General features: G+C 39.5%; 1 protein-coding gene across 2 annotated transcripts in view; it reads right to left on the bottom strand.

Moving 5' to 3' along the window:
* The window catches only part of LOC132112792 (MAM domain-containing glycosylphosphatidylinositol anchor protein 2-like), a 156,435-nt gene that overhangs the window by 35,456 nt on the left and 95,187 nt on the right, over window positions 1–25,792 (bottom strand). For both annotated transcript variants that reach the window (XM_059520456.1, XM_059520455.1), the window contains exons 9-10: window positions 15,118–15,387; window positions 8,482–8,630 (exon numbers count right to left, since the gene is read on the bottom strand). In XM_059520456.1, coding sequence (XP_059376439.1) covers window positions 8,482–8,630; window positions 15,118–15,387 — 419 coding nt within the window. The remainder of the gene's footprint in view (window positions 1–8,481; window positions 8,631–15,117; window positions 15,388–25,792) is intronic.

Here is a 25,792-nt window from a genome sequence, read left to right as displayed (position 1 = left end):
AAAAATAAAAAAACATAAATAAATAAATTCTGTGATCAAACTCGTTAGTCAGCTAAATAAATCTAGAGAGGAGCATTTTGCTAAATATATGCACCATATAACATATTCATTATAATTTTTACTGTTCTTAAATATTTAAATCATGTTTAAATAAACCTGTCAAGTTTTTATGACAGCCACCATTTAAATGTTTATATTTCAAACAACAAATTGGAATATAAATATAATTATGTATCTGTAACTTTATTATAAAAAAAAAAAAATTAATTGAGTGTCATTTAAGCATTTGTATACAAATTAATTTTATCCTTCAATATTATTGGTACCAACTTCTCTCATGTAGCTACATTTTATAGCATTAGTTGAGAGATTATTTTTTTCTTTTAGAAAACATGTTATGTACTTTATATATATATATATATATATATATATATATATATATATATCTAAAATAATCAACATCGAATCAAATCAGAAATTGGATCGAATCACAAGCTTGTGATTCAAAATCAAATTGAATCATGAAATCTGTGTCAGCCCTAGTAGAAACTGTGATGATTTTTTAGGTTTCTTTATAAAAAAAAGTATTTATGTGAAATCAATATATCCTGTTACATCATAAATGTGTGTCACTTTTGATTCATTAAATGCATCCTTGCTGAATACAAGTAAATGAAAGAAAACAAAAATCTTACTGACCCCAAATATTTAAATTGGTAGCATACGTAAATTCTATAAACTAGTATGTTCATATAATCATACAGCAACAATATAATATTACTTCCTTATTGATAGTGTAACATACTGTAAAAGGTGTAAAAATTTCAAAGACAAGCGCCTGTTACTGATCTATATATGTTTGAGAATGAATGAGACAGACGTTAAGCTATCAGAGAGGGAATTACGAGGGGTGAACCGTACGGGATTTGAGACCAGAGGGGAAAAGAGGAGTCATGTGGGGGAAGAGATCTGATAAGTGCGCCCTGCTGAGTTCACTACTGAAGCAGCACTATGTGAGTGTGTTTGAAGGGATTGAAGGCGGAGGGCGGCCGTGACTCTGTCAGACTCCGTGAATAGAACAGAACAGAACAGAATCATTATGTGTCATAACACAACCAGTGGAATTTATTTCCACAACTTTACACAATACAAGATATTTTGAAAAATGTCTTTGTCAAGGAAATTTAGCAGAAAGCAAAACATTCAATATTCTCCTTGACTTTGACTGTAAAGCCAATAAATCTTTTAAAATATGTTATTTTGTGTTAATATTGCGACTAAACTTGTTTAGTTAATATAACTACACAGCAATCTACTTTCCAAGGTGTTAGTAACCATGAAAACTTACGCTGCTCCGGTACACAGGACAACATTGCTTTCAGATGGGCTGATTAAAATCCTTGAATGCCCTGTAAAATCAGCCAATCAGAATAGTTTTCAGTTTTGTTGGCACAACGCATCAGCCACTAGTTGAATGAATGAATTTGTAAAAGTATCCACATAAAGCAGTCAATTCCTCACTTTTTATAGGCAGTCCAGCCCTGAACTCCTTTGATCAAACTACATAATAAACTTCTCACTTAATGTTTTATATATTTAAAAAAGCCGTCCTTTAGGACAGGGGTTATTATTTATAATTAAATATTTACAGGAAAAAAATATGTAGTTAACCTTGAAACAATTTTGCAAAACATTTTCATGTTTACATTGTTTTTATCATTTAATAGTTACATGACATGAAAGTAAACATAATATATTTCACTATTTTTAAGCAAGTTTTACTTTTTATATTAAATAAAAACAATTATTTGTTTAAATCATTTATTTTAATTGTACAATTTCATGAATTATTCTCACAAACACCCTGCATTTCCCTCATGAAACCACATTAAAATGGTGCAGAGGTACATACTTTAACAACGGACAAAACCTAAGTACTTGTACAAAAGTAGTGTAGGTATATTAAAAACTCTAAAGTTAGAGTGAGCAAGTAACGTGGAACAAAATCCCAGAAGCAGCCCGAGGTAAAAGGCTTCATCTCAACACTACATGGAAAGTAGGATCAATAGAGAGATTCTCACAATGCTGTTGAAACATTGCAGAGATATGATGACACACTTACAGCGTGAATGCAATTCAAACATGCTACAAGAAGTTCTTGGGGGTAAAATGGGGGGCTGAGGGTCACATGTCATCACTCAGGTGCTTCGTTGCTCCATTTTACATTGGGCACAGATTGATGATTGTGATAATCATTTACTTGTAATAAGAAAGCAGTTGTAATTTCAAAGGAGGAAATGAACTCTGTGAAACCTTTAATATTAAATGGAATATATTCCTGAACCGGATAACAAAAAAAAAAAAAAAACTATAGCAAGGCTTTGGAAAGGAGAAACAATATGAGTATTTTCCACACCAAACACCTCGTATACTTCATACTTTTAGGAGCCAAATTTGGTTTATGTCTTCTATCAGGAATTCAGAGGATTTCTATAATGTGGATTTGGAAGCTTTATGTGCAAATGCCTTTACCACGCCTGGAAAACTAAACAATGCAGCAGTTTTTCTCCTCCAGCCTGGGAGCTAAAGATAGTGCTAAAACAATACAATTAAAGACACTTAATTACCATTAAAGTAAACTCTGAAATCCCTTTAATTAAAGATGAATCATTATAGAACGTGTTACATAACATCCTCTAAACATAAGGCTGAAGCAACTGCTGAAGCAGCACTGCAGAGGTGTAACCTTATATGTCATCTAAGTTAGGATGACTTTTACAACAGCGTGTTAAGTGCCATAAGCACAGAAAAAATGTTAAGAGGGCTTGTTAAACTTGAAGTACGTAGGCTGTGTAGTGAAAAATGAGGTCATAGAAACATTAGGGCTGTTCATAACTATGGCTGCATGCTGGCCTTTACTGCTGCTGTGAGACCAGTGCTCTAGTGACTTTAATAATCCTTGAGGATCTGGTCGAATATCAGAGATTTTCTACACAGAATCTATGATTATGCAGAGATCTTCATCTATCCCAGCTACACTGCAACCAAAAATGCACAAATGGGCTAACTAAAGGAAATACTGAAACCTGTAATCCTTGTTTACACAGTACTGTAATAATATCAGGTTCGATTAAGAATTTCACTGCACAGAAATATCTTATAATAAATGCATCCTAATTCCTACTACATTAATTATTTAATATATTAATATTATTATAATATTATTCATATTATAGCTATATTACATCATTGCTAATGGTTACATTTAACAGTGTTGTCACATTACTTGTGGTTTCAAAGATTGACTTTAAGTGCGCATTAGATGAATTTAAACTTGCAAAAATCTGAAAAATTTATAATATTGAAAAATATAATAAAATAAACTATAATGTTGGCTGATTTATTCACACTGCTAAATACATGTTGTCCCATAACATACAAGGGCTGACTACTTACCTGTCAATCATTCACCATGCTAAAATAAGGGTTATAACTATGACAGTCTTTAAAACAAGTAAAAAATAAATAAATAAAAGTAAAAAAAAAAACAAGAAAACTTGCCTTTTAACACCATTGTTATAAAACAGGAAAGAGAGCTTGCTTTTGCTACATGCAAAAGACTTCATGGTCTCTAGTTTGCTTGACATCAACATGCAGTGACTAAAACAGCAAGCGTTCCACGAAACGTTAGTGAGGAGATTCAAATTTTGTTTTGAAAAGAATATTTTGAAGCAGTAATGTGCATTTATCAAGATGCATTAACACACTGACACAGCAGTCAAGAAATCACAAGTGACCACAGAAGAGCTTCCTACCAGGTTTAAACAAAGCCAATGCTTTGATTCTTACTGAATCTTTTCCTTTGTCATATATGTTTCTCCACAATAATTTTAAACAGAACGAAAGGAAATAACAAGCAATCAGTCTGAAAGCATGTTACCAACCAAGCAACGCACATTTAAGAGTCCCATTCGCAGGTTACACTGTTTAACATTTTTTACTATAAATTACATAAAAGGAAAAAATTATATTCAAAATCATTGTTTTTATTACCCAGTCCGCACTCACAGCATCAAAGGGTTTTAATATAGTATGTGAAGGCTATAAAAAGCAAGGGTAAGCAATCTTATTCCTAGGGGATCCATAAACGCGCCAGACCCCCGCAGTGAAATTGCCTGTCCCAGGGTTAGGCACTGAAGCGCTGCCTAATATGCTTGGCTGGCAGTGTCTCCGTTAACTTGCACGCACTCCAAACCCTCTCATTTAGGATTGTCAGGCTAAGACTTCCCATGCTCGTCGCATCCTGGAAATGTCACTAGCCAAAGCGGCGATGAGCCCACAGAGCATTGCCCGGCGCTCGCGTCGACAGGTGACCAGGCGAGACAACATGATGTATGAGCACGTAGGGGAAAACTGGCAAGTTAAACAGAACAAATAAACTGCAGAACAACAGTTGGCCAACAAAAAAGGATGCGCAGAGGCCGTGTAGAGACAAAATGTAAGGAATTAGCAAAGAGGCCAGACTCCTCCATCATGATCAGAACAGATGAGTCAATCACCACCCACTGCCGGCACAAAACACAGCTCCACACCCACACGTGCACGCAGACACACAGAAGCACAGAACGGATGCCCCCGCAATCGCTTCACACAGCTAACCTCTGTTCGCTAGGGTCCCATCCTTGATTTCTCCTGTAAAGCTTATCTTATTACAGCAGCTTCGTCCCACCGGACACAGCTGTTAATTAGTTTTCTGCCCCTTCTCTTGTTTTTGACTCTCTCTCTTTCTCTTTGCAGTGCCAGGTGTGCTTTCAGTTGGGAAGTCATCAAGGATAGTACAAGGCGTCCTCTCTATAGTGCAAATGACATGCATGCTGTTATTTCTCTTTTAGAGTTAATGAATTAAATGGTGTCTGCTGATAAAGGTAAATATGAAATGTGACAGATGCTGGGAAATAATGATCATCTGTATTAAAAGGGATAGAGCCTTTTTCTTTTAAGCCTGTGATGTGCATCTTTTGAAAAATAGTCACCTTTTTGCTACATGCTTCAAATGATTTATTAGCAAAAGTAATGGAGGACATCAATAGCAACATTTCGTGGACATTATGGGAGGCATGGATTTGATTATTTTTTTGTTTCTTCAGTCTGTCCACTAGATCATTACACTCCAGAGGATACATGCAGATGGGTAGTTGGCATGCTGCGGTGTGACATGCTATTTTGCATCTACAGCCACTTTAAACACCATTTTGCTGATTCTTTTATAATCATTATACATGTAGCATTTATAAACCCAATATAAATAGAAAGAATCCATGAAAAATATTTGTAGTTTTAAAAAATAATTTGTCACACTAAAGGGCCCATTAAAATGAGCTAGTAAAGAAAGAAAATTGTGACCAGTTTCCAGTTTCCAGGCCTTAGTTACACCACTATTCAAAACTGTGGGGTCAGTTAAACTGATCAGTTAAGACAAAAGAATACTGAAAAAAGATATCATGCTTACTACAAAAATGTTAAAATGATGATAAAATGAAAATGTTGTCATTACATACTCACCCTCATGTTGTTCCAAACCCGTAAGACCTTCATTATGATGTTTTGGATGAAATCCGAGAGCCTTCTGACCCTGCTTAGACAGCAATGCAACTACCACAAACAGCATTCTCTTCTTTGAAGGTCTTACGGGTTAAGAACGACATGAGGGTGAGGAAATAATGACGGAATTTTCATTTTTGGTTGAACTATCCCTTTAAGCAGCAGCAAAACTGTTTTTAACATTGACAATAATAATAAATGTTCATTGAGCACCAAATCAGCATATTAGAATGATTTCTGAAGGTTCATGTGACACTGAAGACTCTGATGTACAGTAATAGCTGCTGAAAATTTAACACAGGATATTTTAAAATATACTAAAATAGAAAACAGTTAATTTAAATTTCATTAATATTTCACAATATTTTTGAACAAATAAATTATTTTAAAACATGACAAAACATTACCAACTATATAAACCATAAGTACCATAAAAGCAGTCATATGGCCTCAGGAGACTTGCAATAAAAAACAAAATAGTATTAAATTATGTGGATTAAATGGTGCATTATTGTGTCTTTATGGAGCTAGCTTTTAGTCAGTAACTGTCAATGTACAAAAAGAGCTCCAAACAATTCTTCAAACATTTCTATTTTTGTGTTCCTGGAAAAAAATGGCAGTAACATTTGGGTACATTTTGACCTAAAGTTCATTTTTTTCATGAACTATCCCTTTAGCCTAAAATGATGCCATTAAAAATAGGTTCATGAACATATCTTGTATCCACTGCCTAGAAACCAGTATTACTCATGTGCAAACACAAAATTCATCTGAAGTTCAACAATCCCTTAAGCATTAAAAGCAGAGTGCTAAGACTAGTAAACACTACTAATAATGCAATCCCAGAACACAAGCAAGGCAGAGACCTTGATGGAAATGGCAAAAAGCCTGAGAGAATGAGAGGGAGAGAGGAATGAATGGATATGGCGAAAACAACAACAGTAGTATGGCATGGCGAAACGTGCTACGTTTACTTTGAATTGACTTTGAGCACCAGTAGGCAGCCACTAGCAAAGGCGAATCTGACAAGGAATAAATCACCCCACATGATGTCATTATACATGGCCGTGGACGCTGCCATTCCAGCTGAGCAGAGGAAGTGTGAAGGAGAGGGTGACAGAACAGTGCGATGATGACTCGTAATTGACAACCCCACTGCTCTGTGTGACCACACGCATCAAGGCAGAACAGTACAGCACATCGCAGAGCAGAGCACTAAAGCTCTTGGTCAAATATTAGCCCGACTCAATAAACAGAACGTATCTGTTTCACTGACATGAACTACGTAAACAGTAATTATAGATGTCTCTCATGAATTCTAATAATGTTCCTTGACTGATCCTATATGTGTAGGATGTTGACAGCTGAACTTGTTCTAACTCAGTACTAATTTAGCACTTGTAATTAGCAGTTGTGCACACCATTCTGCACAATGTACCAAAGGCCAAATGTACCATTAACATGGATACTACACTGAAACAATACAAATGCGAACAGTGTATAAACAATTACATATTGTCTTTCACAGCCAAGAAGGTGCATTTAATTTGCATTGATTGTGGCTTTTAAAAATATAACTTAGCGTTCTGGTAAACAGAACATTCAGCACTTTTATTTAAGAAGAAAATGTTCTAGTCTTATTTATGGGCCAATGACATGCTCTTTTTCACTTCGTAATTTACTCAAGAAATACAAATAAATAAATGTATTTGAATAGAAATAAATATATATACATCCTAGAATGCTTGTAATTTACAATATAATTTAATTGTATTAATTTAATTTACATATTTTTATTTATATATTATTCTTAATTAATTACAATACTGCTGACAACAGGAAATGGTGTCACAGAGCCTTGCAGACCCTCATGACCGTGTCAAAAAGTTAATATGTTATTAAAAGAGATAGTTCACCAAAAAATGTAAATTCGGTCATTAATTATTCACCCTCATGCCGTTCCAAACCTGTAAGACCTTTGTTTATCTTCGGAAGACAAATTAAGATATTTTTGAAGCATTCCAAGAGCTCTCTGACCACTCCCATAGACAACAAGGATCCTTACATGATCAAGGCTCAGAAATGTAGCAAGGAGATCATTAAAATAATCCATGTGACATCAGTGGTTTAAACGTGATTTTATGAAGCTACGAGAATAATTTTTGTGCACAAAGAAAACCAAAATAATGACTTTTTTCAACAATTCGTCTCCTCTGCGTCACTTTATAGCGCCATTTTGGAGATCATCACATACATAAACAAAGTATGCAATGTATGTAGGTGGATACATTGTTTACGTTCAGATAAAGCTGCAGTGCTGCTGACAGAACAGAATATGTTGTTTACGTACAGTATGTGATACTTTCCAAATTGGCGCTATAGGGAGGAGACAAATTGTTGAATAAAGTTGTTATTTTAGTTTTCTTTGCACACAAACAGTTTTCTCATAACTTCATAAATTACAGTTAAACCACTGATCTCACGTGGATTATTTTAATGATCTCCTTGCTACATTTCTGAGCCGTGGTCGTGTAAGGATCCTTGCTGTCTATGGGAGGGTCAGAGAGCTCTCCAAATGCATCAAAAATATTTTATTTTTGTTTTCCGAAGGTGAATGAAGGCTTTACAGGTTTGGAACGACATGGGGGTGAGTAATTAATGACAGAATTTAAATTTTGGGGTGAACTACAGGTATCCCTTTAACATGACATATATGTTTTTAAATGGTATACCACATAAAATCATGATGAATACAAAGAGTACATTTTAAGAACTTGACATCATTCCTCTGGTATGAATCCTGAAACACGCCACTGAAACGTCTTTCTAGGTAACTACTTGACATCATCTTAACATCAGTAAACGTCCAGACTCACTCACCTGCTTGATACCAATTCGATAAGCCATGATACGGTCGACCGCATTGGGATTCATTTGAGTCCACTGGAGTTTGAAGCCGTAGACGCGAGGTTTGTTCTGCCACAGAGCGCTGTAGGTATCATAGTAGAACTCAGGTGCATAGGCTTTACCTGAAACAAAACAAATACATAATGACAACAACAAATACGTGTGTTGGCTATAAGCTGCAGATGCAAAATGATAAATGTCTCTTTCCCTCTGGCTTGGAGCCTGATTCCTAATCAAAAATAAATTCATAAATCACATGGACAAAATGTAAATTACAGGGATTTGTTTTATAAGGTAATCATGTCTAAATGAAGCTAAATAACAAACTTAACAGCTCCTTCAAAATTATGGAAAAGTGCCTCCCTGCCATTATGCTGTATATATTTAGAGATCATTTAAAACAGACTGCTTTTTAGACCGGCAGGTCAAACGTCTGGTACACTAAAGTGATGCTAGAGGATACTGGGGATGCATTTACAAACCATTGCTGGTGGAAAACAGGTAAAAAAGATCAGAGGTTCAAAGGAGACAGACATTAAGCAAAACCATTAGGAGAGCTCATCTCTCTATCTGCTGAAAGCTGACAAGGCCATGACAGACTATATGAAAAGGAGAAAGAAAAAACTGTTTTGCATCAAGGCCTGTCTGTTTCTCACCAAGCTAAAAAAAACATTTCCAGAATCAAAGCAAAAAAGAACAAATACATTATTTGCAGAGAACACATGCTTTCAATATACGCTCATTAAATAAAAAGAAACTCTATTTTATGTCTAAAATAGCTGATGTTACACTACATTTCAAAGGCACTACATATAAAAAGCTAAATAATAATAATAATAACAACAACAACGTGGTTGAAAGGTTGTGTCTGAATCCTGAAGCATTCTATTCTAAAGATACTTTTCTTTTTTCTAAAATTAAATAATTGCCTTGTAAATAATTGACTACATTGTCACTTCACTAAAAAAATGTTTTTAATTAAATTTCATAAAATAAAATCTGGAATACAATAGCTTGATTTGTGACCAGCAGAATAAACCTCTCGACAGAGAAATTCTGAATGTCCAAGAAGACTATACTGAGAAGAGTGAGGAAAGGTGGTGGTAGGGAAAATTTGCTGATGTCTGCAGGTCAGGGATAAGGGCTGTCACCAGCACTTATTTTATCCCTGGCTTATTAAGAGGGAAAAATCTAGAGCCAATGCTAATGGGTCCATCGAGTTTACTCTGCTTAAGGCTCAGGGATAAATTTGACTCCTCTGGGAATCGATGCTTGAGTGAAGGTAGAGAAAAAAGCAGGAGCATCATAAACACAGAGCTCTTAAATCAGCCTAAGATGGAGAAAGACAGTACTGCATGGATAAGCTGTCACTTATCAGAGACCCGAGGCTTGTGCAGCCAAGATTTCTAAGAGTGAGTCCACTATGCTCTATAATGGAAATGTACACATGCTTTAAAGTGCAAATCTTTGATCCATCGGATTAAGAAATGTACAAAAAATCTGCATTAAATTAAACTCAGGGTGCTTCAGTATCATACACTTATACATACATTTTTAGTACCGGTATACCATGTACAGCCTCAATGCTCTTTAAAACTAACACTAACATCCACTAATCCTTGACATATGTGTGTTTGTCTGTGCATGTAGACACTATTGTGTAGGTTTTAGCTTCAAAGACCATGCAGGAGACCTCTGGGATGTGAATACTTGTGAAATTGAAGCTGGTTCCTGGTGTTTGTCAAACACATAACAGCACTGTCATGACAAAGAATCTGTGCTCATACTAACTCTCAGCACATGAATACTTTATATTTGCCTCCCTAGCAATGTGCAGCCATCAGCCAGTGGGGAGTTCCTAACCCACGCTGAAGAAAACCAAGTGCGATTTTTTAACCAAGTAACCATGAATGCATCTTCCAAAAATTAGATAAAAATACTGTTTGTACTCATTTTGCTATTTGCAGAACACATTTTTTTCTTATCTTAATGTTAAAATAATCAAAGATTATTAAGGTTATGTAAACCTCTTGACAGCCCTTGTTTTTACTGAATAAAAAGTTACACTACTATTCAAAAGCTTTCTTTTGAACTTTCTATTTATCAGAGAATCTTGAAAAACAGGATCACTATTGCCCCGTTTCCACCGCAGGAACTTTACCCAGGAACTAGGGACTTTGGCCTGGTACTCGGTGTGTTTCCACCGCAGGAACCAGGAACTAAATAAAGTTCCGGGTAAAAAAATGCCCCTCAGAAAGTCCCTGCTGGCGAGGTGGTACTTTTTCAAAGTTCCTGAACTTTTGGGGGCGGGACTTGGTCGCTAAACATCCTGATTGGTTGAGTTCACGCAGCATTGGTTGAGTTCAACCACCATTTATTCAGATCAACATTTTCAAAATATTACTGTTATTGTGTCATGAAATGTAATTTTAAAAGTATTTCAGGCGAGAATGTAGATGTTTAAAACTCAAATCTGTGGTTTATTTATAAAGACAGCGCCTATTTAAAAATGTGTTTCGCCGATCTCTGAGACGGTGAGCTCGACGCGACCAGCGGGAGCTCAGTCTTCATGTATCCGCCGAGAAGCAGCTTCACCTCGGCTAGACCTTCTGATATGTGCCGCTGGCTCTGATGTCTCTTTAGTGGTTAAACATAAAATATAATTAAGTTTTGGGTAAATCTAACAGGTTTTCTTTGGTCTGTATTCAATTTATCTATATGTTAAAATGAAAATAAAAAAGGCAAATCTATATAATATTTTGTTTCATTGTAATGGCTGTATATCCCTGAACTAAGTACATTTATGCAGCTGTTATTATGTTTAAATGAAAACGAAAGGAGGCAGTGGTATTTGATATCCTATTTCGTTTTATTGTAAATATACTGAGAGGAAAATTGCAGTAGCCAAAGCGAGTTGAGTTCACGCAGCATTGATTGAGTTCAACCACCATTTATTCGGATCATGTTCAAAATATTACTGTTTTATTGTGTCATGAAATGTAATTTTAAAAGTATTTCAGGCGAGAATGTAGTTGTTTAAAACTCAAATCTGTGGTTTATTTATAAAGACAGCGCCTATTTAAAAATGTGTTTCGCCGATCTCAGAGACGGTCAGCTCCACGCGACCAGCGGGAGCTCAGTGATCATCTATCCGCCGAGAAGCAGCCTCACCTCGGCTAGACCTTCTGATGTGTGCCGCTGGCTCTGATGTCTCTTTAGTGGTTAAACATAAAATATAATTCGTTTTGGGTAAATCTAACAGGTTATCTTTGGTCTGTATTCAATTTATCTATATGTTAAAATGAAAATAAAAAAGGCAAATCTATATAATATTTCGTTTCATTGTAATGGCTGTATATACACATATCCCTGAACTAAGAACATTTCTGCAGCTGTTATTATGCTTAAATGAAAACGAAAGGAGGCAGGGGTATTTGATATCCTATTTCGTTTTATTGTAAATATACAGAGAGGAAAATAGTAGCCATGGTCAGCTGACTGAAGTTATCAAGTATATGCTGCTGTTTGCAGATTTCCCGGTTTTGCATCGTCGCGGACATCACACTCCCGAGTCGAATGCACAAAGTCCGCACTACCGAGAATGCACGTCCAAAATCAAAGTACTTTGTATTGAGAAACGCACGCAGAGCTACGTCACCAATCTATTTGCCTAATCTTCCCGGTACTTTACACCGCGGTGGAAATGCAGAAAGCAACAGGTCTGGGGGGAAAAAAGTTCCTGGGAAAAAAAGTTCCTGGTACAAATGTTCCGGGTAATTTCGGTGGAAACGCGGCATATTTCCACAAAAATACTGAGCAGAACAAATCTTTTTTATATTAATAAAAAATAAGAAATGTTTTATGAGCACCGCATCAGCACATCAGAATGTTTTCAGAAAGCTCAGGTGATGCTTAAGACTGGAGTAATCCATCATAGGAATAAATAACTATTTTTAATCAAATAAATACAGTCTTGGTGAGCATAAAAGGCTTTTTTATTTTAGAAAACATTAAAAATCTTACTGAACCCAATTTTTTGAGCGGTAGTGTATGTGATAAAATTATGCACAGATTTGATTTTAAACAAATGTTGATGGAGCAAATAAAATGCACAGAATAGAAACAAAGGAATACCGACAGCAACACACTGCATTTCTGCCTGCTCCAAAAGGTTCATGAACTCAAATCATTTACATTTAGGTCAGGATCTGAACCCAGGTCAGCTCATGCGCAAAACAAAAACTGCACCGAAGTATCACACTTCCTACATACTGTACATTGAAAACTAGTTGTTTTTCCTTGACCATATCTTTGCTTTGCCTACGGTAAAAGTGAGCCCAGACTTGTGCCCCTTCAGAAAAAAAGGTGCATGATGCTCCTGCAGGGCCATCTCTCAACTTCCTGAACTTTCTGCTGCATTAATTGGTAACCCCTATTGGGTTTACATTGTCCAGTACTGCGCACATCTGAAATGAATGCTGAGACTGAGAAAACTCAAGCTTTTTATCTTCGAACAGTTGTGCACATTGCTCTGACAAAGTGAAATGTCAACTTGATGCATTGGCCATTTGTTCAATCATCACACAAAACCCTGTGGCCATGTGACATTTGGTGCCTTCGCCTTCATTGCTTGAATCCGTCAGGTTTTCTTCCTGATACAACATTACGGAAGCTTAACCTCCAATAAAACAGTCAACGTGGGATTTTCGGTGTGTGCTCTTTTAACAGACAGACATATAAAAACCCATATGATGACAACGATAAATGAGAGCTTCAAGCTCTTGCAGCATGTTCCTGCATCACAGCGAGCAGAGGCTCATCATAGATGCATGATTTGTGCAAAATAATGGCCTTCAGCATGTCCTACAGAGTAGCATGGAGGAGAGAGAGCAGGAGAGAGAGAGATGCGGATACAAGGAGAGTGGATATGAGTGATATAATCCTCTTTTATGCCTCCTGAACAGAGCAGGAAATTGTCAATGCAAATTAAATGATTAGGGGTGAACATCTCCAAGAATAACCTATGCATCAGAAAGCAGGTAGCTCTCTCTCTCCCACATCCTCCACTGGTCCAGGATGCCTCATCAACCAGCTGGGATTTCAGCCATGAATATTCAACAGCAGGGAGGGCAAAAACACGAGATAGCAGTTCCCATTTCTAAACACGAATGTCTGGTGCAGTAGCAGGCATGAGATCAGGCTACTTATGTGGTGGCACGAAATCAAAGAGAAACTGCTCCACTGCTTGAACCAAATGTTCCAGGTGACATGGTAGACTGGATTAATCTGGGCCAAAACTTGAATTAAAAGCAAGTGTGGCTTTTAAATCACCAGTGAAGTGTCTAATGCTAGTAATGTATCCACACAGTTTAATTTATTCTGTTGTTAAGCGCTTGTAGTTGAAATTAACACTACACGTTATTGATGACTGTATATATAATGTGAAATATGCATATAAGAAAATATTTCAAGGACAAAATCAACATCTGCTTGATGACCGGTAAAAAAAAAACAAAAAAAAACTGGGTGCTTTAGAAATGCTTCTACATCATTAAATGTGACTAGCACAAAAATCTGTCACTAATTACACTTGCCTAACAGGAACAGTTTTGAATCACAAACGAACCATAAGCTGGTGGTTCTCAACTGGTTTTGCTTCAGGGCTTAAATTTGACATTGAACATCAAATGGAGACCCAACACAGAACCAAAATGTTTTAATGTATAATTAAGCAACAAGCACATGAGGAAAAAAGTTCTGTTTTGCTCTGTCTTGCTCTGAATATCACAGCAATGATTATATTCAGCCCATTATTCAATATGACACTCCATTTAGACTACATTTCAATAAAGAGATGTGTCCCAATTCATATTCTTATGTACTAAAGTATTCTGTGCCATTTTGTAGCATAAATACTGTAAGTAGTTTGTTAAAACTCAAAAATACAAGAAGAAGAAGTGAAGTTCAAAACCCCTAGATGATATACTAAATCCAAAGTTCTGTTATAAAACTCTTGATGGTGCAGTCTGATAGGTCTAACTCAATCTGACATAATGACATCATTACCATATGGTCCTGATGATTGGTTCCTTTTGTGTCAGCAGCCAATGAGCTTGCTGCTCAACATTAAAATACTTGGCTAGTGCTTGCAGTAGCGTTGCACACGATTCAGAAACCCTCCACCTACCCCAGTTCCACCTGTATAGATCTGCTATGGGGTTATTCATGTATGCAATATATGGGGGTTATTTCATATATACTGTATGTTATATGTGCAGCAGCAGTATTTCTCACAGCAGTATGTTGTGGATGTATTGGCAGTATTGTATGATTCAGTGACTCACTCATGAAGACAGTTAACTTGTTTCATTCCTGAATGAGTTTTTGAACAAATCGAGTCGAAAGATTCACTGATTCAATTTTAAAGAGTCACTTTTTTACATTCCTGTTTGGGATCACAGTTGTTGAGTCATTTAGTGACTCACTCATAAAGACAACTGTTTTTCGACAGCTCCTTGCATAACAATGTAACCCTGCCGCTTCCTAACTACACACAATTATATTGCAAATACATTCATTTAAATTGCACATATATTTTAACTGTCTTACCTGTGACAAGGAAAGTACATCGGCCAGCTCCTGCTTCATTTTTGATGTCACAAGTATACGCCCCGTAGCCCTCACGGTTGAGGGCCCTTACGTGGTATTCTGTCTCGTCCCGAGTATGCAGCTGGCCCACTGTGAGCAGTCTGGTGCCCAGCTTCCATTCATAATCCAGTACTTTTGAGGGGTGTGCACGTAACACCCTGCAGCTCAGTGAGAATGGCCGTCCCAGGCCCTGTCTGATCTCTGTATACACCGGCTCCACTGCTGGAGGATCTGAAAAAGGACAGACATTCTTATTAGGCACAAAGCACATTTTTACACAGGTCTACTTGAGTCAATAAAACCAATACAATTCAGAAACATGTTGATTTGGAGAGGTATGAACAACAACTAAAAAAAAGAGATAAAACTGCATTAAAATAAAGATTAATTCACAAAATCAACAGTTTTTATGGAATAGTGGCCTGTGAGTTACAGGAACCACCAAAGTTGCTTCTCAAAGTATTCTCAAAAACTGCAAAAGCAGTCATTTTGGTTGCGTTTTTTTGCTACTGCTGTACAGACATCACAGATGGATTTGAAAGTTTTATACTCACAGCGAAGCAGCAAAACAGCAGCAAAAAAGGGAAAAAATGCTGACTCATCTGCTCATAACAGGGTGACCTGTCATGAATCAGTGATTCATGGTGTTGCGAGCAAACGCACGCACATACACCATGATGCACACCATCAGAGAGCACAGCCTCGGGAGAACATCATCAAACATAACATGATGTCCTTAGAAGGGCGCTGGCATCTGTACAGCGTTTGCACTTTTTCTGTCTGATTTGGAGAATCTTCCCATTACTGTAGTGCACAGCACTTCTATTAATGTCCACTGAGAGTCATGTGCTCTTTCAGAAAGAGCCTGATGCATAGGATTCACAAACCACATTCAGCTTTTACTTTTCCATCACATATACTTAGGGTTGCCAACTTCACAAAAGGAAAATATGGGACAAAATAAAAGACACAAACGTTTTATATATATATATATATATATATATATATATATATGATTTCAATTAAAGATAACACATTGGATTTAATATGGGCTTTTTTTGGTGCTTTATCCTTTTTTGTCTGTCATTTTGTTTCAAGAGAAAGGGCCAAGGTTAAGAATAGGCTAAAAGATACTTAAATGTAAAAACTTTTCTCTATTTAACATTACAATAGTGAAAGACAACTTCCCGTATTTATCACGCCTAAATGTTTTTTTGCGCGGCTTTATGTTGGAGTCTGCATTCGCTGAAACGGATTTGCTATAAACAAAAAAACACGGATGGTGACAGTACTTTGGGTGTACAACAATACACAATACAGTGCTATATACATGCATCATTTATTAATTCATTCATTCAATTAGGCCCAATATACAGGACGTCCCGGTGTATTGTGAATTTGTTCTACCCTGTCAGATTTTGCTACCTCCCATTAAAACAGTGGGTAGTACAATTCGACAACGTAAAATGCTACTGTAAATTTATGGTTTATTAATGTTTACACCTACAACAACCCTAAACCTACCCTTACAGTAATGCAAATACAGTAATTATGTATTATATTCATGGTTAGAAGGGATATAGCTACAGGAAACCAAAAATAAATATTTTATTTTACTTATTAGATTGTTTTATTAAAATTTACACCTACCCCAACCCTAAACCTACCCTTCAGTAATGCAGATACATTAAATATTGTTGTTCAGCATGAGAAAAAGGAAGCAATATTGATGTGCACATGCGCAGTAAACCCGGGTAGGAAAACCTGATGGGTAGGATAAAATGTCAGGACACTGGATAATACGGGACAGTTGGAACACACACCATCTGTGTTAACTAGAATATTTATTATTTGGACATTTTCATTGGCACTAAAATGTATTAGGACACTTTAAAAAAGCATGAATTTCAATGCCATAGATGATACAATTGCAAATACATTTTTTCAGAGGGATGCAAAAGTCTGAATTCACACTAAAAATAATAATACAAATGTTTTAACCCTATAAATAAACATTTTTTTTAGGATTTTTAAAAAGAAAAACATAAAAATGAGAGATTCTTTAGTTTCTGCACAGGTTACTAATCAGTACATGGATTTCTCGGCGATGTCATCACTGCTTGCGCACGCAACCAAGAGGCAAAAGACCTGCGCTCTTCGTATCGGAGTAAATGGTTTAGGTGGTGGTGTTGTCGCTAGTCAAAATGCCAAGGAGTTGTTGCGTTGTCAATTGTACCAACCGAGCCAGTGCTGGGTGCATCACAGTATGTCCGGATTTTGATTCGTAAACAGTTGGACATTTTACATAATGTTATATTAATAATATATTAATATGAAACACAAACAAACAGATCCAACTCTGAAATTGCAATTTATTATTGAGTCAACAAGAAATTACAAACAATGCGAAATCTACGTTAATTACAATGTTCTTTTACTGAACTCTGCATAACAGATAGCGGTTTTCTGCCTCCTGGATGCGCGCATCCGGTATTGTTTGTATACAAGAAACCCGTGTATGGACTGAAGCATTTTTTTTTTGGGAAATAACAAGAACAAGCTGTAGCAATCATGCCATTTAGAGAAAAGCTTTCTAAAAACAGTGGTTTGTTCACTTTGTTTTCCCCACTCCAAATGACAAACATGTGGAGGCCCCACGCTGTGAGTGGATTACATTCTGTGCAATACAATATCTCTTACAGCTGAGGTCAACAGTTCAGTATCCACAATGACTTTATTCAGGCAATGATTCGAGCCTGGACCCAGCACATTTTGTCATTCTGAATTTCACGGCTGAGTTTCCCAAACTAAACCAATTCCCGCTGACATGTTGCCAATGGATGAGGGTTTGATAGACTAGTCATGGCGGTTATCGCACACTCGCGCTGGCAGACAGGTGACGGCGAGCGACAGCGTGTATTTGCAAATCGATTTTCAGCAATATGGGGAGAAACAGGAAAAGACGTTTACTGAAATGGAATCAATTGTGTATGCAAGTGGAAAGAAAAATCTGATAAACAACTTGCTGTAACATTGCTACAGGAGGTGAAGAACAGTCCCAAATTGCTAATAAATGTACTGTACATGGCACAATATGGTAGCACACTGAATGTGCACACATTTTAATAACAGCTGTGTATCATATTGACTCACTGCATGGTAACAAGCTGTTATTGAGTAAAAGCTTTATGTGTTTCAGCAATATGTGGCTACAACATGTCTGAAGTCTACATGAATTGAATTTGCAAGCCATTTACCTTTAATCTAGTCAATTTATGAGCGAAACAGGATGTTTTATGAAGGTTTATTTTATTTATGGAGTTTATCCATTATAAGTAGACTGGATCATGCAAAGTGTGTTTTGCAGTACATTCCAGAAATGGAGCCCAAAAAATTATAATAATGAATATTATTATAACTGTTATAATTATAATCTAATCAACATATGGGTACAAAAATAAAGATATTTCAAAACAGGTTCACCTAAATATATTTTCTACCAATATATATATATATTTGTGTATTTTTAGAAATATATTTTTAAAATATTTTTTTATATAGCATTTAAAAACAATGCTATAAAATATCTCTATATATTTCAATACATGAACATTTCACATATGAAGAAAGATTTTATTTATCGTCTTTAACACAAAACATGCCCCTGAAATATATTGGTATTTGAAGGTGAAACTGGAGAAACTTTCAATTTCAATTTCAAAATGTATTTTATTGAGATACACTGTTAACAACATTAATAGCGTATACTGTAGTGTGGCTAAATTATTTTTTCTTTTTTTTTGTCATATGGGAAGTAAGCAGCAAAAAGGTAAGGTTGTTTCATTGAAGAGCAAGTCATTCAATTTTTTATTAAAGATGAATCAAAATACTTCTGTCTTTAGAATACTATCAATTGATAAATAATTTACGAAAAGACAAGGAATGTGCAATAAGTAAGTAAATTTGGATTTCATGTTCAAACAAACATGATTTTAACAATGGATTTCTTCATTTCTATAATGTTAAATGGGAAGACAATACAAGAATCAGTGACAATATGTTACAATTATATGCAAGAGGTCATTTATTATATCTGCTCTATTCCCCAGAAATAAAGACCAAAAACAAAATCAAGTCAAACAATGTACAGTAGTTAGAACTACTGTCTGGCACAATAGCCTTAAGAGACTCCCTGTTAAAACTTTTGAAACATTTGTGTTGATTTCTGCATTGTCATTAAAGGTCTTAATTGCACACAGATGACAACACTTCACAGTGAAAACATTATGACTGTTTAGCTGCACGAGAACCTGACCTGTGTGTTTCTGACCTGTGCGAGAAGATGTTGTGTGGAACACGCAATTACATGACATAACATGACAACAGGCTTGCGTATAGATGAGAGTGTCCATAGAGAACCCTCTTTATAAATCTGTGTCCAATATTAACTAAAGCAATTATGTAGTTTTTTGTTCTATTTTGGTAAATTTCTTCGGGGACTAAAAGCTGGGCTTGATGCATGAATGGTGATAATACTTTGAATTGCACTCAGGACTTTTGCATGAGCATACTCTCTTTTTCATAAATGAATACTATTGGGAATAAATTAGTTCTCTGCTAATTAGGCTGGCAGCCAGTTTCGTATGCCATGCTAAGCGAACATCGACTGGCATTGTGTCATCCGAGGAGAGGAATATTCCTCTATTCTCCAGCGCTTATCCAAGTTCCACACCACTAATCAGGATGCCAATTTTATCCCCTCATAACGAGGATCCACGCTGCTCTTATATTCCACATCAGAATCCCTATTTGCATATGAACCGTCCCAGTGTTTTGTCACTTTGAATAAGTATCCATCAGCCAAAAAAAACTCTCTTGTAGCAGCTTCTCAAAGCCTACATCAGTTCTACTTAGACCTCATCCAAGTTGCAATTACTTATCGCTGGGCCCAGATGGAATCTGTGGGCTTTTATTGCATTTTCTGCACTTATTTTAGGAGAAATCATCTAAACGGATTTAAAACATGGTAAAATGTTGAGAATACTGCACTTATTTGTAGAAAAAAATTTAATCAAATTAGTCAAACTGTTGAATAAATAAACATGCAGTGTTGGGCAAGCCACTCTAAAAAATAAAAATATAGTAGCAGTACATACAAAGTAGCTTGCTGCATTAAAGGTGCCATGTGCAAAAATTGAGGTAAAAATATCCAAAAAATGACCTACACGCATCAAAAGAATGAGAAGATATAAGGGCGATGATGTCATTAAAAAGATGTCAAGTTATAGTGCTGCAGAGATATCAACCTTAATTAGCATTAGCATTACTAGCCCTGACCCGACAGGTGTCGTAATACCAGTTTCGACCATGGGAGGCGGTATGCGGGCAACATAACCACCAGCCAACCTGCAATACATGAATAACTCGCACGGCTTGTGGGCGTACTTGAACCTGATGTCAATCGTGTGGAAAGTACAGCCCACTACTTCATTTCAGTTTAGGGAAGAAAGCGGAAGGATGACTGAAGCCCTTGGCAAGAGACCACCACCCGCTACAGGGAAACAACCACGCTAGGAATCACAAATCAAATCCGATAAGAAAAGGAGCCGAACCAGAGTAAACATCGGCACTGCTTTCAATCGCTGGAGACAACTGATGGACCTGAAAGAAATGAGGTTCGACACCGAACTTGCAACATTTCTTTTGGATTGGTAAGTTAGATGCTGTTAGTATTTCGCTAGAAGTTTGCTTTATATGTTTGTGTATTTTTTTTCGGGAAGTTATAACATAGAAATGTATCTGTGACCGGCGGGTCGAACAGGTGTAGCTCATCTCCAATCACTCCACCGGCCTCGCTCCCATGTCCCTCGGCCCCGCCCCACTCGTCACATAATCGAAGTCTGTTCGATAAACGTGCTAATGTTAGCGATGGCTAACCGTAGCTGCGTTTGATAATTAGCCAGCTATAACTTACCCATTTTTTTATATCATAACTAACCTGCTCTGTCTAGTCTGTTGGTCTCCGTGTCCTCTTTGCTTCGTGGTTTTTCTGTACGTGAGAAAATTGATGTGTGGCGTGAAAGCATGTGAAAAGAGTCAATTGCGTGTGTCTCACGGTGAATGCTTGAGAGTTGACAGCTCTGGTTACGTTGGTTGGCGCTAGCTTGGTCAACATCAGCTGTCTGATGTTGACCAATGCTGTTGACAGAATGCTGTCTGTCAAATTAATTTAATTCAAATAATGTGTATATACAACTCAAAATGTAATATGAACAAAACGAATAGGAACATATTCACTGGTAAAGGTGAAGGGGAGTAGCTTGAAGATGTCATGTTTCAAAATCACTTGACATCACCCAACGTTCCTCTGGAGGCAAAACGTCCTCTTAGGCTTCGGCTATAGGGTTGTTGTTGTGAAGGTAGGGGCGGAGCATAGAGACTATGCCGTTTCTCGTTTGTTACTCTAGAGTAGACCAATTCACTTTATTGAGGCATACTGCCCCCATCTGGTATGGAATGTGGAGTATGACTTGATTTTTTTGCCAGACATGACAGATGGCACCTTTAAAGACAAACAGAATATACACCCGTAGGCCTATAACACTAGTGTTTAAACGTTTGGGCTCAGTAATTAACCCATTTATTAAATTTAAAGAAATTAATTCATTTATACTGCAAAAATACATAAAATTAATCAAAAGTGAAAATATATGTATAATGTTACATAGTTTTAATAAATGCTATTTTTAAATAAATGCTCTTTCCATTCATCAAAGATCCTTGAAATATTAAGCAGCATAACTGTTTTTAACATTGATAATAAATAAAAGGTTTCTTGCGCACCAATATTGGAATGATTTCTGAAGAATCATGTGACACTGAAGACTGGAGTAATGGCTGCTGAAAAGTCCACTTTGCCATCATAGGAATAAATAGCATTATATATATATATATATATATATATATATATATAATTTTAGAATCTAACATTGCTTGTTGTACTTCTAAACATCAGAAAATACTGTACATACAAGTTCCCTTTCAGTCGGTCACTCTCGACGCCACGTCGGTGACCGACGAATATGGGATATCGCTTCGATAGACCAATCTACTTTGAGTGTAAACTAAACGAGCCAATGCACATTGGCATGCAATTATTGCATCCAGCTGCCGCTGATCACTGCGTGTGTATAAGAGGGCAGCAGGTGCAATGCATACCAGCTTTTCGCTTCGGAGCCGAGCGTTAGTATCGCTCTGCTCAACTGTGTCTGCTGTGAACTACGAGTTCAGCACGCTCTCGGAAGCTTCGTGTGTTGGCGAGACGGCGCTTCAGCGGCGGTCGTTCCTGTGTCAAGTGGATTGCACACTTCAGGCTGCATTACCCCTGTCGTGTTGCAAACGGCCAATTCCCCTGTGCGCCTCAGCACTAAAAGAGCATTTCCTAAAGAGCAAATTTCTCTAAAAGAGTTTCACGGGTGCGTCTTTGTAAAGACGACGGAACGTCCTTGTAAGGATGCCGTTTCACCCGTGCGTTTCTGGGTGCGGTCGTTACCTGGCAACGGGTGATGGTCACGATCGCTGCCTCACGTGTCTGGGCGTCGAGTACGCTGAGGTGGCTTTCGTGGATGAGTCATGTTCTCACTGCGGGAATATGACCATCTCGGAGCTGCGAACCAGGCTCCGCTACCTTCAGGGGGGCGGAGTCCCGCTGCCGCGGCCGCGATCTGGGGCTCGTTCTGGCGGCCGACAGACGAGAACCACTTCCGGCAGTAGCGCGGATGGTTTGAGGGTCACAGTGGTGGCAAACCCCGCAGGGAACCAACCCTCTGGGGCCCACCACTCCTCTTGCACCTCCGATCCAGTGGAGCAACCCACGGAACGCACTGGGCCCTCTACAGCGAACGTACCAGTGGTATCCAGTGGGCCTCCCCCTGACCAGATGTCGATCTCAGCATCGGAGGGAGAGCTGTCGGACGAAGATTCGGCTGCGCTGCCACCCTCTGGGATGGTGGCAAGGCCTGAGTCGGACCCCGAAATGTCAGCTATGCTTTCCCGGGCCGCCGAGAGGGTAGGGCTCGAGTGGAATCCTCCACCGCGTCCCGAGCCCTCGCGGCTGGATGATTGGTTTCTCGGGGTGGCGCGCGCTGGTTCTCAGCGCCCCACCCCAGTGCCTTTCTTTCCGGAAGTGCATGACGAGCTCACCAGGTCGTGGATGGCACCTTTCACTGCCAGAAACCGGAGGGCACGGAGAGTTGCGGACGGCCAAGCTCCGGACCTCACTCATCCTCCTCCTTCGCCAGATGGCAGCAGCGGGCGGTTCGAGAGCGTCAACAAAGGCCCTACTCACGCACCCTCTGCCAACCCGTGGAACCAGGTGAGCCCTGCACCCCACACTCGCACCACACTCCGGCCTGCTCACAAGCCACCCGAGTTGGGTCCCTGTGTTCCACCTCGCTGCCCCACTGCGGGTACGGCTGTGGTTCCGCTGGTCCCGCTTGTACGGTTTTTAGGCGCCTGGTCAGCGCTACCCAGCCCGTCTCGCTGGCTTCTGCGAACCATCAGCCTCGGCTATGCGATTCAGATCGCCCGGCTCCCCCCCAAGCTCTGCGTGGTCCGCTCCACTACAGTGAAAGCGTCCGATGCCCCTGTCCTGCGGGAAGGGATCGCAGTCCTACTGGCGAAGGACGCGATAGAGCCGGTCCCTCCAGCCGATATGAGGATGGGGTTTTACAGCCCGTTCTTCATTGTACCCAAGAAAGGCGGTGGGTTACGACCGATCTTGGATCTGCGAGTTTTGAATCGGGCCCTCGATCGGCTACCATTCAAAATGTGGACACAGAAAACGCATTTTCGGGTGCGTCCGTCCCCAAGATTGGTTTGCAGCGATCGACCTGAAGGACGTGTACTTTCATTTGTCCGTCCTTCCGCGCCACAGACCTTTTCTGCGGTTTGCGTTCGAAGGACTGGCATATCAGTACAAGGTCCTGCCCTGCAGGCTGTCCCGGTCTCCCCATGTCTTTACGAAAGTCACGGAGGCAGTTCTCGTTCCTCTCAGAGAGCAGGGAGTTCGCATTCTCGACTACTTAGACGATTGGCTGATACTAGCACAGTATCGAGATCAGTTGTGCGAGCACAGGGATGTGGTGCTCCGGCACCTGAGCCTGTTGGGCCTTCAGGTCAGCTCGGAAAAGAGCAAACTCCCGTGGAGGATCTCTTTTCTCGATATGGAGTTGGATTCGGTCGAACAGACAGCACGCCTCACAGAGGAACGTGCGCGGTCGGTGCTAGCCTGCTTGAATATGTTCAAGAGCAGGACAGCGGTCCCACTGAAACTCTTTCAGAGGCTCCTGGGGCATATGGCGGCCGTGGCGGCACTTACACCGCTCAGCCTATTACATATGAGACCGCTCCAGCACTGGCTTTATGGCCGAGTCCTGAGGTGGGCGTGGAAGCGCGGCACTCACCGGGTCCAAGTTACACCGGCCTGTCGCCAAACCCTCACTCCGTGGTCAGATCTTGCATTTCTCCGGGCAGGGGTGCCCCTAGAGCAGATCTCCAGGCATGCTGTGGTTTACACGGATGCCTCCACCACCGACTGGGGGGCCACGTACAACAGGCATGCAGTCTCAGGGGTTGGACGGGCCCGCAGCTGCAGTGGCACATCAATTGCCTAGAGTTGCTAGCAGTACACCTTGCCTTGAACCGTCTCAAAGGTCTCTTGTGAGGCAAGCATGTGCTGGTCCGAACGGACAACACTGCGACCGTTGCGTACATCAACCGACAAGGTGGTCTGCGCTTCCGTCGCATGTCGCAACTCGCTCGCCACCTCGTCCTTTGGAGTCAGAAGGTTCTGAGGTCACTTCGTGCCGTTCACATTCCAGGCCTGCTCAGTCGTACAGCCGACGAGCTGTCTCGAGCAATGCTCCCGGGAGAATGGCGACTCCATCCCCTGACGGTCCAGCTGATTTGGAGATGGTTCGGAGCCGCTCAGGTAGACCTGTTTGCTTCTCCAGAGACCTCTCACTGCCAGTTGTTCTACTCCCTGACCGAGGGAACTCCCGGCACGGACGCTCTGGCACACAGCTGGCCTCGGGACCTACGCATGTAGGCGTTTCCCCTAGTGAGCCTTCTCGCACAGACACTGTGCAGAGTCCGGGAGGACAAGGAGCAAGTCTTGCTAGTAGCGCCGTATTGGCCCATGTGGACCTGGTTCCCCGAACTAGTGCTCCTTGCGACAGCCCCTCCTTGGCCAATTCCTCTGACGAAGGATCTACTGACTCAGAGACGGGGCACCATCTGGCACCCGCGTCCAGACCTCTGGAAACTCCATGTCTGGTCCCTGGACGGGACGCGGAGGTTCTAGGTGACCTACCCCAAGAGGTAGTGAACACCATCACTTCGGCAAGAGCACCGTCTACGAGACACGCTTACGCCTTGAAGTGGAACCTGTTCGTTGAGTGGTGTTCTTCTCGTCGAGAAGACCCCCGAAGATGCTCGATTGCGGTCGTGCTATCCTTTCTGCAGCAAGGGTTGGAGCGAAGGCTGTCTCCCTCCACCCTCAAAGTCCAGGTTGCCGCTATTGCTGCGTACCATGACCCCGTGAATGGGAAGTCTCTGGGTAAGCATGACCTCATCG

Source organism: Carassius carassius, chromosome 32 (assembly GCF_963082965.1).
Source record: "Carassius carassius chromosome 32, fCarCar2.1, whole genome shotgun sequence".
In the NCBI taxonomy this organism is placed as follows: Eukaryota; Metazoa; Chordata; class Actinopteri; order Cypriniformes; family Cyprinidae; genus Carassius; species Carassius carassius.
This window is presented reverse-complemented; position numbering and strand designations above follow the sequence as displayed.